Source organism: Sorex araneus, chromosome 8 (genome assembly GCF_027595985.1).
Source record: "Sorex araneus isolate mSorAra2 chromosome 8, mSorAra2.pri, whole genome shotgun sequence".
Classification (NCBI taxonomy): Eukaryota; Metazoa; Chordata; class Mammalia; order Eulipotyphla; family Soricidae; genus Sorex; species Sorex araneus.
This window is the reverse complement of record NC_073309.1, coordinates 32830750-32844374: the sequence shown is the minus strand read 5'-3', so window position 1 is coordinate 32844374 and position 13625 is coordinate 32830750. Positions and strand designations below refer to the sequence as shown.

General features: G+C 34.9%; 1 protein-coding gene across 1 annotated transcript in view; it reads right to left on the bottom strand.

The window, feature by feature from the left end:
* Positions 1-13625, bottom strand: part of ITFG1 (integrin alpha FG-GAP repeat containing 1) — a 202308-nt gene that overhangs the window by 72396 nt on the left and 116287 nt on the right. Inside the window, exons 9-10 of the mRNA XM_004600970.3 lie at positions 10743-10837; positions 5680-5852 (exon numbers count right to left, since the gene is read on the bottom strand). Of these exons, the coding sequence (XP_004601027.3) occupies positions 5680-5852; positions 10743-10837 (268 nt within the window). The remainder of the gene's footprint in view (positions 1-5679; positions 5853-10742; positions 10838-13625) is intronic.

Here is a 13625-nt window from a genome sequence, read left to right as displayed (position 1 = left end):
CCTTAACCAATGGTGGGAGTATATTTCCCCACCCCCCATCAAAGAAAATGAATAAAAATATGAGGAGTGACATGACAAACATCATAAGGAGTTTTCCTTAGAAGACGCAGGATTGTGTGCTGTTAGATTATTGTTTTATAAAAACCAGTCATGCCAACTTATCATTTGTCTTTTCTTGTACAGCAGTCTTGGGCTATACTGGGCCTTGCTCAGTATCATAAAAGGCAGGACAAAGAAGAATTTGACCATCTTTAAACTCGGATTTACTGCATTTAAAGTCCCTACCTGGCAGACTACTATTCAACCATTTTTTCTTTGGTGCTAGCATATTTGGTAACTTCAAAAGTAGACAACTGTCACTGCCATCCCGTTGCTCATCAATTTGTTCGAGCGGGCACCAGTAACGTCTCTCACTGTGAGACTTATTATTGTTTTTGGTGTATTGAATATGCCACAGGTAGCTTGCCAGGTTCTACTGTGCGGGCACGATACTCTTGGTAGCTTGCCGGGCTCTCCGAGAGGGGCGGAGGAATCGAACCTGGGTTGGCCACGTGAACGGTGAATGCCCAACCACTGTGCTATCGCTCTGGCCCTACCGCTGTGCTATCGCTTCAAGTTGCTGAAGATAACTTCAAAGAAAGATAAAAATTCCTAACAACTAATCTTTCTCTTCCTTTTTTTAAAAAACCCAATTTTTACTTCAGCAGTTTTACTGAGTACCTGTTCTACTGAAGCAAATTCTGGGTGCCAAGCATACATGTGTGAACAGGAGAGATAACTGGGAAAGGCATACAATAAAAAAATAAAATCATAAATAAGAAAAAACATAAGAAAGTGCTAAGACTATGCAGTGAATTAAAATAGGTAATATGAATGACTACAAAAAAGCATTTTTTTTCTTACTACAGAAAAATGCACAGAAACCAGAGTGTTAAAGAAAAAAGAAAACCTAAAATTCTGTCCACTAAGAGACAACTTTGACTGTATTTATTTCTAAACCTTTGTGTTCATGAATAGTTGATATTTAATTCGTACTTCAAATAAAAGATAATCATACCATTGATACTATTTCATGACATGTCTTGTTTACTTGACATATTATATACAATTTTATTAGTCGGTAAATACTTTCATATCAGCTTAATGGGCTGGAGTGATAGCACAGTGGGTAGGGCCACAAACGCCTTGCATGTGGTCGACCTGGGTTCGATTCCTTTATCCCTCTTGGAGAGTCCGGCAGAGCTACTGAGAGTATCTCGCCTGCACTGCAGAGACTGGCAAGTTACCTGTGGCGTATTGGATATGCCAAAAACAGTAACAACAAGTCTCACAATGGAGACGTTACTGGTGCCTACTCCAGCAAATCAATGAGCAATGGGATGACAGTGATACAGTGATACAGTGATCACCTTAATAATGACAAAATACTGCATTGGAATAATTTAACAAATCTTTAATTATTTGGGTGTGTAGACTGTCATGCTCCATAACTTAAAATAGTCACATTTAACACAACATATTAGGTAAAGTTAACATATTTTTAAAGTCATTCATTTTTAATATTGAATTATATGTTTCTATCCATCAAAATAAGATATGTACTTTTTATACTTTTGAGTTGGTTTCATTTGGTACTTTTAATCTTTTATCTGTCTCCTCAAGATATTCCAAAGTGACTTTTACCTTTGGTATGTATTATCTTAGATACTTCATTCAAATTTACAACACGTTATTTTTAATGTTTAAGTTAATAATTCCCAGATCTTTATCTAAAATCTTGCTCTCTGTCTGTATCCAAACATCTCCCCAAACTTGTCTTGTTTATAACTACCATACTACTTAAAATATAACTTTCTCATAATTTCCTTTTTACAACATACAGTTGTGACCCCAATTGGCTAGAGAAGTTAAATTACCTTTGACCTATCTAAGGAAGCAGATACAATCCTTTGATAATGTAATTATTTTCAAAAATTTCATTTAATTTTCACCATGAATTACAAAGTTACAAAGTGATTCATGATTGTGTTTCAGGGACATAATGTTTGAGCACCATCACTTCACCAGTGTATACTTCCAATGACATTATTTAAGGACTTGGAACAAACTACTAAAATTTGTATGGAGGGGCCGGAGCGATAGCACAGAGGGTAGGGCGTTTGCCTTGCACTCGGCCGACCCAGGTTTGATCCCTGGTATCCCATATGGTCCCCCAAGCACTGCCAGGGGTAATTCCTGAGTGCAAAGCCAGGAGTAACCCCTGTGCATTGCTGGGTGTGACCCAAAAAGCAAAAAAAAAAAAATAACAAAAATAAAATTTGTATGGAATAATAAAAACTCAAAAGCTAAAGCAATTATCTAAAAACAAAAAATGAGGCAAGGAACTTATTTCCTGACTTTGAATTATACTAGAAAGTTATAGTAATCAAAACTGGATGGTGCAGAAATAAAGATCTGATGTAAAGTCTTATATCAATAAAACAGAATTCACGTATCAAGAAGTGAAATTATACTCCTGAAAATTAAAATAGTATTGTAAACCATTGGAATATCAATTAAAATTTATCAAAATAATTAAGATTTAATTTTATTTACAATGTTAAAAATATTTTGGTAAAGATTTTTTCTAGTAAAGATTTTTAATATCTCAACAATTAAGCAAAGATAAAAGAAAACTTTTAACTTTTTTGTATTAACAATAAGGCAAAGATAAAAGAAAACTTTTAACTTTTTTGTATTAATTTTGTAGTAATTCTGATTAAAAAATAACTGATTAGAAATTTACAAAGATGGGAGTTTAATTAGACAGTACCCAAATATATTTTAATACATCCTTCAGTTTCCTTAAAATGTTTTTTTTTTCAGATCTATGCTAAAGTTTTAGGCCACAAAGAATCATTCCAATGTTATTTTAGACATGAAACAACAACAGCCTAGAAATAGCTAATTTCTAAAGTATACGATTAGCATAATGTCATTTAAAGATTTTTTCCTCAGGAACACAAAAAAAAAAAGGAAAGAAAGAAAAAAAAAACTAAATGAAAACAACATGGCAATACATAGGACATGACAACAAATGAACTAAAACTGAGTTAAAATAGGTTTTCAGTATATGGTGGTATAGCTGAAAAATTACCTGTTGTTGGTTCTTTTTGGTAGGGGACATACTGATGGTGCTCAGGGCTTACTCCTGGTGGGGTCCAGGGATCATATGTGGTGCAAGGAACTGAACTTGTATCAGTTACATGCAAAGAAGCACCTTACCCATTGTACTATTGCTCTGGTCCCTGTTGCTTATTTTTAAAGTTTCTGATTCTATAAGATGATATTTATAGAAATCATGTATATGTAACACGATTTTAAGAATACATCGGTCATCAGTATTTTTTTTTTTAAAAAAACACAACACAGAAACCCAATCAATTCTCTCTTGAAAACAGTCAAAACTAACAACAAAAAAACCCATTCTGAAAGTAGGCTATAGACCAAACATGATGGCTGCCTAGTGCCTATATTGTAAACCAGAACACCCAAGAGAGAGAGTAAGAGGGAATGTGTCTGCCACAGAGATGGGGGTGGGGAGGAATGGGGGTGGTGGGAGGGACACTGGGAAAACTGGTGGTGGAGAATGGGCACTGGTGGAGGTATGGGTACTCAAACACTGCTTGATTGAAACATAATCACGAAACTTTGTAAGTCTGTAACTGTATCTCATGCTGATTCATTAAAATAAGAAAAAATTAACAAACAAAAAACCCCCAAAACCACATAAAACAAAGTAATCACACATTTCTTTTTAGTGGAATATGTTGGGGTTTTATTCTAATCTGCATTATCTCATTTTCACATTTGGTGGGAAAGAAGAGGGAGAATTCTCCAAATAGCAAATATTAATATGATTCCTGCACCAATTTTCAGCATTACAACATTCTTGAAATCTTAAAAAAATATATGTTTGTCTATCTTCTTTGTTTCAAGAACATATTAATTTGAATTCTCTTACATGTTTATTTCCTTTTCAAATCTAGGCCTATTTCTTATCGAAAGATTTTATTAATACAGAGACATAGTTAGATTTTTCTTTCAATTCTTACCTATCCAAAAAGAACAAAAACAAAACTCTGAGATTTAAACTGCTACTTTCATGAAAGCATTGAGAGATTTTGGCTGCCTTTAACCTATAGAGTTCCTATAATTGCTGATATCATCATCATTATTATTGAATGGTAAAAGAAATTAAGTTAAATATTTGATAATTTAAGAGAGGAAAGTTAATGAAAAAGTTTCATTACAAAAAACACTAGCTTGTATGTTCTTCTAAGAATTAATAATCAGAACAAATGAATTTAAGATGCAACTATATTCATTTGAAATAAGATTGATGTCTAAAGTAAGGCAATTTTTCATTTGTTTTTGTGTCACCTTACTTTTAAAAGGTATCATAATCATATTCAAAACAGATATTTCTTTTGGCTATATCAGATTTATTTCATACACACAGGTTACAATGTATATATATATCTGTTACAGATTATAATGATTATGTACATCAAAAATTTCAATACTCACAACTCAGAGCAATGATAATTCCATCCTCAGAAAAGTTTAAATACAACTTTCCTTAATTTCCTACACACATCTTGGGTCATTCATTAATAATATCTATGTTTTTCTAAATATGCCAAAAACAGTAACAACAAGTCTCACAATGGAGACGTTACTGGTGCCTGCTCGAGCAAATCGATGAGCAACGGGATGACAATGATACAGTGATGTTTTTCTAAAAGTCAAAATTTTAGAAAAATTATTTGGTATTGAAACCCAGGAAAATTGATACTGCATCATGGGACTGGTAGCAAATGTGGAAATAAATTGTTACTAATTCTGGAATCAGTAATTAAGTTAATACTAAAAAATTATAGATAAGAATGAAATAAAGAACAAGGAGGCAAAAATCATCTGTTCTAAGAAAAAAATAATAATGTATTTTAGGAAGTCTTTTTATGGAATCCTGCCATGATTTGGCCTATTTATAAATTTTAGTATTTGGTTTGTCTATACTGGTTTCTCATCTATGAATAACTGCAGCATTCAAAGTTACTGCCAATGTAATAAATATACTAATGTCTTTTGATATGTACAAATAATATCTGTAGTTATGTTGAAATTTTTAATGTCATAACAACACGAGAAAATAAGACAACATTTACTGAAAGTCAGAACATGCAAGTATTTTACTGATTGCTTTAGTCCTTTTTATTTCAATTAATCTTCACTAAAACACAAGGGAGGTAAAACTGTTACTATGATTTTATAGATGAGGCATTTAGTTAATTTTCCCAACGTCACACAGGCGGTAAGAGGATGCACCACAGTCGAGTTCAACCATTATTTTTACTTATAAACATCTTGACCTTTGAAAACAACATATTTTTTTAAACAACAAGATGTCTTTCATTTTATATTAGATATTTATTTTTATTCTACAAAACATAAATCTTTGAAAAAGAAAAAGTACTCTAAGCTGTTTGCTATTCTGAGACCATGTGAAATAACAGGAACTGAGAACATTATATCCTCATTTAAATGATTTAAATGATTTAAAGTATTTTGGTGCTACTCAGTTACAAGTACTATAATAAAAATAATTTACAGATATTTATCACTTGATTTCCATACCTTCCAGAAGTATTCTTCAGTATGGCTAGAGCATCTGGATAGCCATCCATGTTGTAGTCTCCAATATGAAGGGTGATTGGAATTGGTATTTCAGTTGGTCGCTGTTCAGACACAAATGGTACAAAGCCCCACAGTGTGCCCTTATAGCTGAAATCCTGTAGGACTGGAATCCACTATGGATTAAGAGAAAAAGATTATGTTTTACAAAAAGAAAAACTCCACTGTTTTAAAGATTTAGAGCCCAGGGAAAATGGCTCAAAAAGCTAGAGTACAAGCTTTGCTTATGGGAGCACTGGGTTTGATCCCCAGTACTGTATTATTCTCCTAAGCACAGCGGGATCTGGTACTTTAAAAAAAAAAAAAAAAGGAATAACACAGTGGCTTAGAAACTCTGCTTTGCACAGATATGGCCATGAGTTCAAGTCAGTTCCCACAAGTGCTGCACTTGATTGTGGCAAATCTACTGCCTACAACCCCAAGTGATTTCCATAGTCAGGTACGTGTAACACAACCACAAAAAAGGTGTGAAGCCCAGCGAGTACTACAATTAAAAAGATGTGCGAGGGGTCGAGGGAGATGGGTTAAAGTGCATGCTTTAAAGTACCTGCACACTTTTTAAAGTGCAGGAGCCCTGGGTTCCACCGCCAGCACTGCATGATCCCTCCACACTTTTGAAAGTGGTCTCTGAGCAGTGAGCCAGACACAGCCTGTGAGCAATGCTGGATGTGCTCTCAAGACCAAAACAGCAGTGGTAGTAGTAATAATAATCATATTAATAATAATCATAATGATAATGGAGATAATATAGCAGGTAAGGCACGTACTGCCATAAACCAGCCTAGGTTTGATCCCTAGTACCCAGATAGCCTCCCGAGCTTTGCCAGGAGTGATCTTTGATTGCAGAGCCAGAAGACACCACCTACTGGATGTCCTCCCAAAACAAATATGTAAAGAAAAAAGTAATTTAAAAAATGAAAGAAAAACAAAACCAAAATTTTTTTTAAAAAGGAAAAATAAAAGATGTGAGTGCGTTATAGATCCCTGGTGAGCATCACAGCTATAACTTCCACGCCTCAACTTTAAGTATGAGCTATAACAAGGGTGTGCAGGCACCACAACTATAGAAATGCAATCTACTTGAGCACTTCGGCTGAGTAAGCAAGCATAGGAACCCAATGCGTGGCCCCAGGGAGCAACATCACCAATTAAAAAAAAAAGTGATAGAAATTGCAACAGTAATAAGAAAATCTACCCTAAAGCAAAAGCCCAGGTCCAGATGGAGTCACTAATGAGTTCTTCCAAACCTTCAGAAAGGACCTACTATCATCTATTCTTCTCAAACTCTTCTAGAAAGTGGAAGAAATTGAAATTCTTTTGCAATTTTGGGGACAATAATAACTGATACTAAAAGCAGACAAAAATATCACTTTAGTGCTAAATTTAAGTTTTAAAGAAAATCACACTAATTTCCCCAGTAAACACAGATACAAAGAGCCTCAATAAATTCTAAATGAATCAAATTCAAAAATACATAAAACCGATCCTACACCATGATCAAATGTTATTTATTGCAGGAATGTATTGATGGGCTCCTATACACAAATCAATTAATTAAATCATGTTAACAACTGGAAAAATAAAACTGTATCAACAGATACAGAGAAACCATTTGACAACATTCAGTACATTTTTATGATAAAAAACCCTCACAAAATGGAGACAAAATAAAAAAAACTACAGCTTTTTAATTGTTTTTTTATTGTTTTTATTGTTGTCTTACTTAACAAAAAACTGAATGTCTTTTCTCTGAGATCAAGCAAAAGAAAAAGATCCTTCTCATTATTTGAAAAGGATACATTTTCCTCACAAGAGAAGATCCATTCTCCTCAATATTTTAAGTCACTGCCACAGCAATTCATAAGAAACAGAAATTTAAGGGATCCCAATTAATAATGGAGAAGACTATCACAATTTGCAGATGAAATGCTCTTACATATAGGAAATCCCACCTGGAAACAAAAGCTATATTACAATGGATAGGGTGCTTGCCTTATATGTGGAAGATCTGTGTTCAATCACTGGCACCCTATATGGTCTCCTGAGCCTGCCAAGAGGGGTCCCTGAATGCAGTCAAGAGTAATCCCTGAGCACAGTCGGGGTAGCCCCAAAATAAAAACAAACAAAAAAAACTCTACCAAAAAAATTCCTAGAAACAATAAACCAATAATTTAAATAGCATGCAACAGAATCAAGCCACATAATGCACAGAAATCTGTTGTATTCTTAGATGCAAACAATGAGACATAGAAAAGGAAAGAAAAAATGTCAATCTCATTCATGATTATGCAAAAAGAAAATCAAGTCCTTAGGTTTTAACTAAAGAGGAGAAAGGTTTAATTAGTGAAGTACAAATAAATAAATAAATAAAAGACATAAGGAAATGGAAACATATTCCCTGCTTATGAATTCTTAGAAATAATATAGTTAAAATGGCCATTCTATCTGAAGTACGATACATATTCAAAGCAGTCCCCCATAAAAAGTCCCTGGCATTTTTGAAGGACATACATAAATATTTCTATACTCTTTGTGATGCCATAAAACTTCCAGAATAGCTAAAGCAATTCTTTAGAGAAAGAAGACAGGAGGAATTACATTGGTACTGGAATAAAGGTGGGCTCTCAGATCAATGGAATAGAATTAAGAGCCAGCAGTAAACAGTCAGAGGTATGGATGGACATTAAATTTGTGACAAAAATAGAGCAGAGAATGATACTGGGGATATTGGTTAAACTCAGGCGCTATAATGGATCTGTACTTTGTCTCACACCATACACAAGAATATAACTCAAAACAAAGTAAAGGTCTTGATATTAGACCTGAATATATAAAATACAGTAAAATAGGCAGAACTCAATGATATTGACTCAGAGGTGTCATCAATAGGATGACTCAAAATGAAAAATAAAACTAAAGCAAAAATAAACAAATGGAATGACATCAAATGAAAAAGCTTCTGCATCATAAGTTATGATGGCTAAAATAAAGTCATCCTACAGACCAGTAAAAAAAAAATACATGCATGACAAAGGTTAATACCTAAGACATATAAAGCAGTTACAAAGTTCAACAACAACAACAAAATTCTAACAATTCCATTTAAAAATGTGGACAGGAGATGATTTCAATAGGCATATCTAAAGGGGATGAGAACAGTCCTCACATCAGTGAGAAAGGTGCTGGTAGGAATGAGAAGGAACCCTTACTCACTTGAGGTAGGAGTATCCTTTTGTTAAGCCTTTATGGAACACAAGTGTGGAGATCGCTCTCCCCCTCCCCCTCCCCCTCCCCTCCCCCTCCCCTCCCCCTCTCCCTCCCCCTCTCCCTCTCCCTCTCCCTCTCTCTCTCTCTCATTCTCTCCACTCTCTCTCTCTGTGGACTATTTGAGAACAAAAATGAAATTATGCATTTCACTTCAACTTGAATGAAAATCGAGGGAGATCTTGTGCAGTGAGTCAGAAGAAAAAAGAAACCGCATGATCTCACTCATATATAAGACATATAAAGAAAAAAGGCCTGAGACTTTTAGTTAATAGCGAATGGAAACAAACTAACAGCACTAGAACTGAGAACTAAGCACTCTGGCAGTGGGTGTAGTGCAGTGGATTGTGTGTGTATATATGTGTATATACATATATATGTGTATATACATATATAATGAGCTATTCTTTAAAAATGCTGTATTCGTAATCAATTTTTCAATTTTAAAGTAAAAAGCATTATATGACCATTAGAATGTTTCAATGTTTCAGTCTGAAAAATTGTATTTGTTAAAGTATTTGTTAAAGTACATGTATTAAAGTCTAAAAAGAAAATATTTTACTTAACATGGCTTCCTTAACAGTCATTAAAGAATTCTAAAATTTATCTTCCCATAGAGAAATAACTATGTAATTGAAAGTATTCTTAAAAGTCCCATGGCAGAGCCTGGCAAGCTGTGGCCTATTGGATATGCCAAAAACAGTAACAACAAGTCTCACAATGGAGATGTTACTGGTACTGGCTCGAGCAAATCATAAACAACGCGACGACAGTGCTACAGTGCTATTCTTCAAGTGGTCTCACTTCAAGATAAACTATAGGTTACTTATCCTTAAGAGCCAGTGATGATATGTTACTTGGCTTAATTTATTAAAAAAATTTTTTTGGGGGGGTTCAACACCCTGCGATGCTAAGGTGTTATTCCAGGCTCTGCTCTCAGGAATCACTCCTGGCTGTATGTGACGCTGGGGATTGAACCCAGGTTGGTTGTGTGCAATGCAAATACTCTACCCACTGTACTAATACTCTGGCTCTACTTGACCTAATTTTTAAAGTGATTTAAAACTCAAAAACATGTCAATATAATAAAATGTATTAAAAATAACTAAATGTTTTAAGAATACTCATTATATGAAGATTTGTTTTCTTAGCTGCTTAGTATAAAAAGTGATGTTTCCTACCTGTAAGGTTATGAAAGTCTGTGATTATATCCTTTATTATCCCAAAATAGAAAAACAACCTGATTAATTTTATTACTGTCTAACAGGTTTCCTTTCAGGTACTATAAATATGGAAAAATTTTCAGTGTCATGAATCCTCTGTGATTATCGAATTTTAAATTGTTTACCTACAAGCTACCTATAAAAAGTCAGCATGAGAGAAAGATCTGTGTCATATGTAAAAATAAGATTAGCTTTGAAACAGATATGGTGTTCTTCTACATAAGCTTTTAAAAAAAGTTATGTTTTACTAGATTCCCAGTACACAAAATGTTTAATTATAAGATGTGTATTTAATTATAAGATGAGGAATCAGTTTTCTTTACCATAAGTTATTATAGTAGTAACTTTTCTACAGAAATAGCTAAGAATTAATTTAAATGTATTTAAATAAAAATAAAGAATTAGTAATTTAGGTTGCTCTTAATTCTGATTCTCTAGCTACATCTTCTAACCTCTGAAGATACCTTTACAAATACATAACCTTGTTTATATTTACAAAAAAAAATCAAACTAATGTACCTGTTTTGTTCCAGATCTCACTAAGTAGATGATGCTTTTTTGGCAGTTTTTATCTTCACAGCCTGGCAGTAAGTGATCCATGTGTCCGTCTCCATCTGCCAAAAGAAACTTCAAGAGTTCATTAACAGCAACAAAACAAAGTGTTCTTGTATGGTAGATTAACTTTCAAAAGTGTTCAGAGCCTGCAAAAATCTGCATAAAACTGAAGAATTTAATGCTCAATCAAAATATTACTCTGGGGTCAAGCAGCTAACACAAAAGGATGGGGCACAGGCCTACCATGTACAAGGTCCCATTATTTGATCCTTGCCAGAATCCAGCATATGGTCCCTCGAAAGCACCTCTGAGTGTGAACCTGGTGACCCTCATAATGGTAGGCGTGAGCATTTGGAAGACCAGTCTACCACTCCCAAGAATACTCTGGTTCTTACTGCTGATCACTTGGACTATGTCTTGATTTAAATTATACTTTTTGTTGTTTGTTTTTGAGCCACACTTTGTGCTCAGGGCTTGCACCTGGCTCTATGCTTAGGAGTCACTCTAGGAAGGAGTAAGAGACTGTATGGTATGCTGGGGATTGAATGTAGAGCTTGCATACAAAGCAAGAATCCTATCTGCTGTAATAATTTCCCCAAAGTTGGAAAAAAACAGCATAGCCTTTATGTAAAATAATCAAACTTAAGAACTGCAGCTTCTGATTTATTTACATAATTATTGTGGCGGACTGGAGCAATAGCACAGTGGTTCGGCATTTGCCTTTCACGCGGCCGACCCGTGTTCGATTCCTCCACCCCTCTCCGAGAGCCCGGCAATCTACCGAGAGTATGGAGCCCGCACGGCAGAGCCTGGCAAGCTACCCATGCGTATTGGATATGCCAAAAACAGTAACAACAAGTCTCTCAATGAGAGACATTACTGGTGCCCGCTTAAACAAATCAATGAGCAACGGGGTGACAGTGACAATTATTGTGGCACAGGAAAAATAATAAGCCATGGCAATTGTAGCACATTGGTTTTTAGATGTTTCCTCACATATAATTTATCTTTATTGCATGTATATAATTTATTTTATACTTGAAAAATTGCATCTTTTAATGATCATTATTCACCTTATTCTATTAAAAGTCAATTATCAATCAACACTATGAACTTATATAAAACACTGTATCACTGTGATCCTGCTGTTCATCGATTTGCTTGAGCAGGTACCAGTAACGTCTCCATTGTGAGACTTGTTACTGTTTTTGGCATATCAAATACACCACAGGTAGCTTGCCAGGCTCTGCAATGCGGGCAGGATACTCTCTGTAGCTTGCTGGGCTCTCCAAGAGGGATGGAGGAATCGAACCTGGGTCGGCCGAGTACAAGGCAAATGCCTTACTGGCGGTGCTATTGCTCCAACCCATATATATATACATACACAGACAAACACACACACACACACACACACACACACACACACACACACACACACACATATATATATACACACATACATAAATATTCAGATATGGTTGACATATTAGTTTTGGGTGTAAAACAGTTTTTATCTATATTACACAATGATATAAAAAACCAAGTTAATATCCACTGTCATAAAACTTATATTATTCAGTAACTTTCAAGTTTATATACAGTGTTACAAACTATAATCAAAATATAGTACATAACATCCCCAGGATTAATTTTATTATTGGCAGTTTGTACTTTTTGACCCCCTTCATCCTTTACTTTTCATCTTCTACCTTGCACTGGCAACCACCAATCTTTTTTTGACCACCCTGCAAGTCTATAAACTTACATGGAAATTTTAATGTAACAGAAGATTGTAACTGACCAAGCAAGTGGAATCAAAGATAAACAAATGGGACTACATTAAAAAAGAAGCTTCTGCACCTCAAAGGAAATGATGACCAGGACACACAGAAAGCTCATGGAATGGGTAAAACTATTTACTCAACACCCATTAATAAGGGGTGTTGAGTTAATAAGACATAACACAAAAGGCACTAGTAGAACATTGCAAGAAAAAAAGTATTCAACCCCATCAAAAAATGATGAGAGGAGCAGAAAATTCCACAAAGAAAAATACAATTGTCCAATAGATATGTGAAAAAATGCTCTACATCTGTAATCATCAGGGAAATGTAAATCTAAACAATAAGATATCATCTCACATACCACAGAGACTAGCACACATCAGAAAGAACAAGAACAACCAGTGCTTGCATGGATGCAGAGAGAAAGGGACTCTCATTTAATTGCTGGTGGGCATACTATCTGGTCCAGCCTTTTTGGAAAACAATACGAGTATTTCTCAAAAAACTAGAAATTGAGCTTCCATATGATCCAGCAATAACACTCCTGTGAATATAACCTAGGGGTCCAAAAGCAAAATGCAGAAAAGCCATCTGCACTCCTATATTCATTGCAGCACTCACTAATCACAATAGTGAGAATCTGGAAACAATACAAGTGCTAGAGAACATATGAGTGGATAAAGAAACTACGGTACATTTACACAATGGAACACTCTGCAGCCCTACAAAAAACGAAGTCATGAAACCTGCTTATACATGGATGATATGGAGAGTATCATGCTGAGTGAAATAAGTTGGAGGGAGAGGGACAGACCTAGAATGATCACACTCATTTGTGGGATATTAAAAACAAATCCCATAGTATGGCAGTAATATCCAAAGACAGTAGAAACAAGGGTCAGGAAGAACGGTCCATGCTAGGAAGCTTGCCGTAGTTGTAGGGGAGTGAAGTTAGGGCAGAGAACTGACCACTATAACCATGGTAATTGGAAATGATCAGTCTGGATAAGAACTGAGTGCTGAAAGTAGGTAAAGCGATATACTTGATAGCTTTTCAGTAACA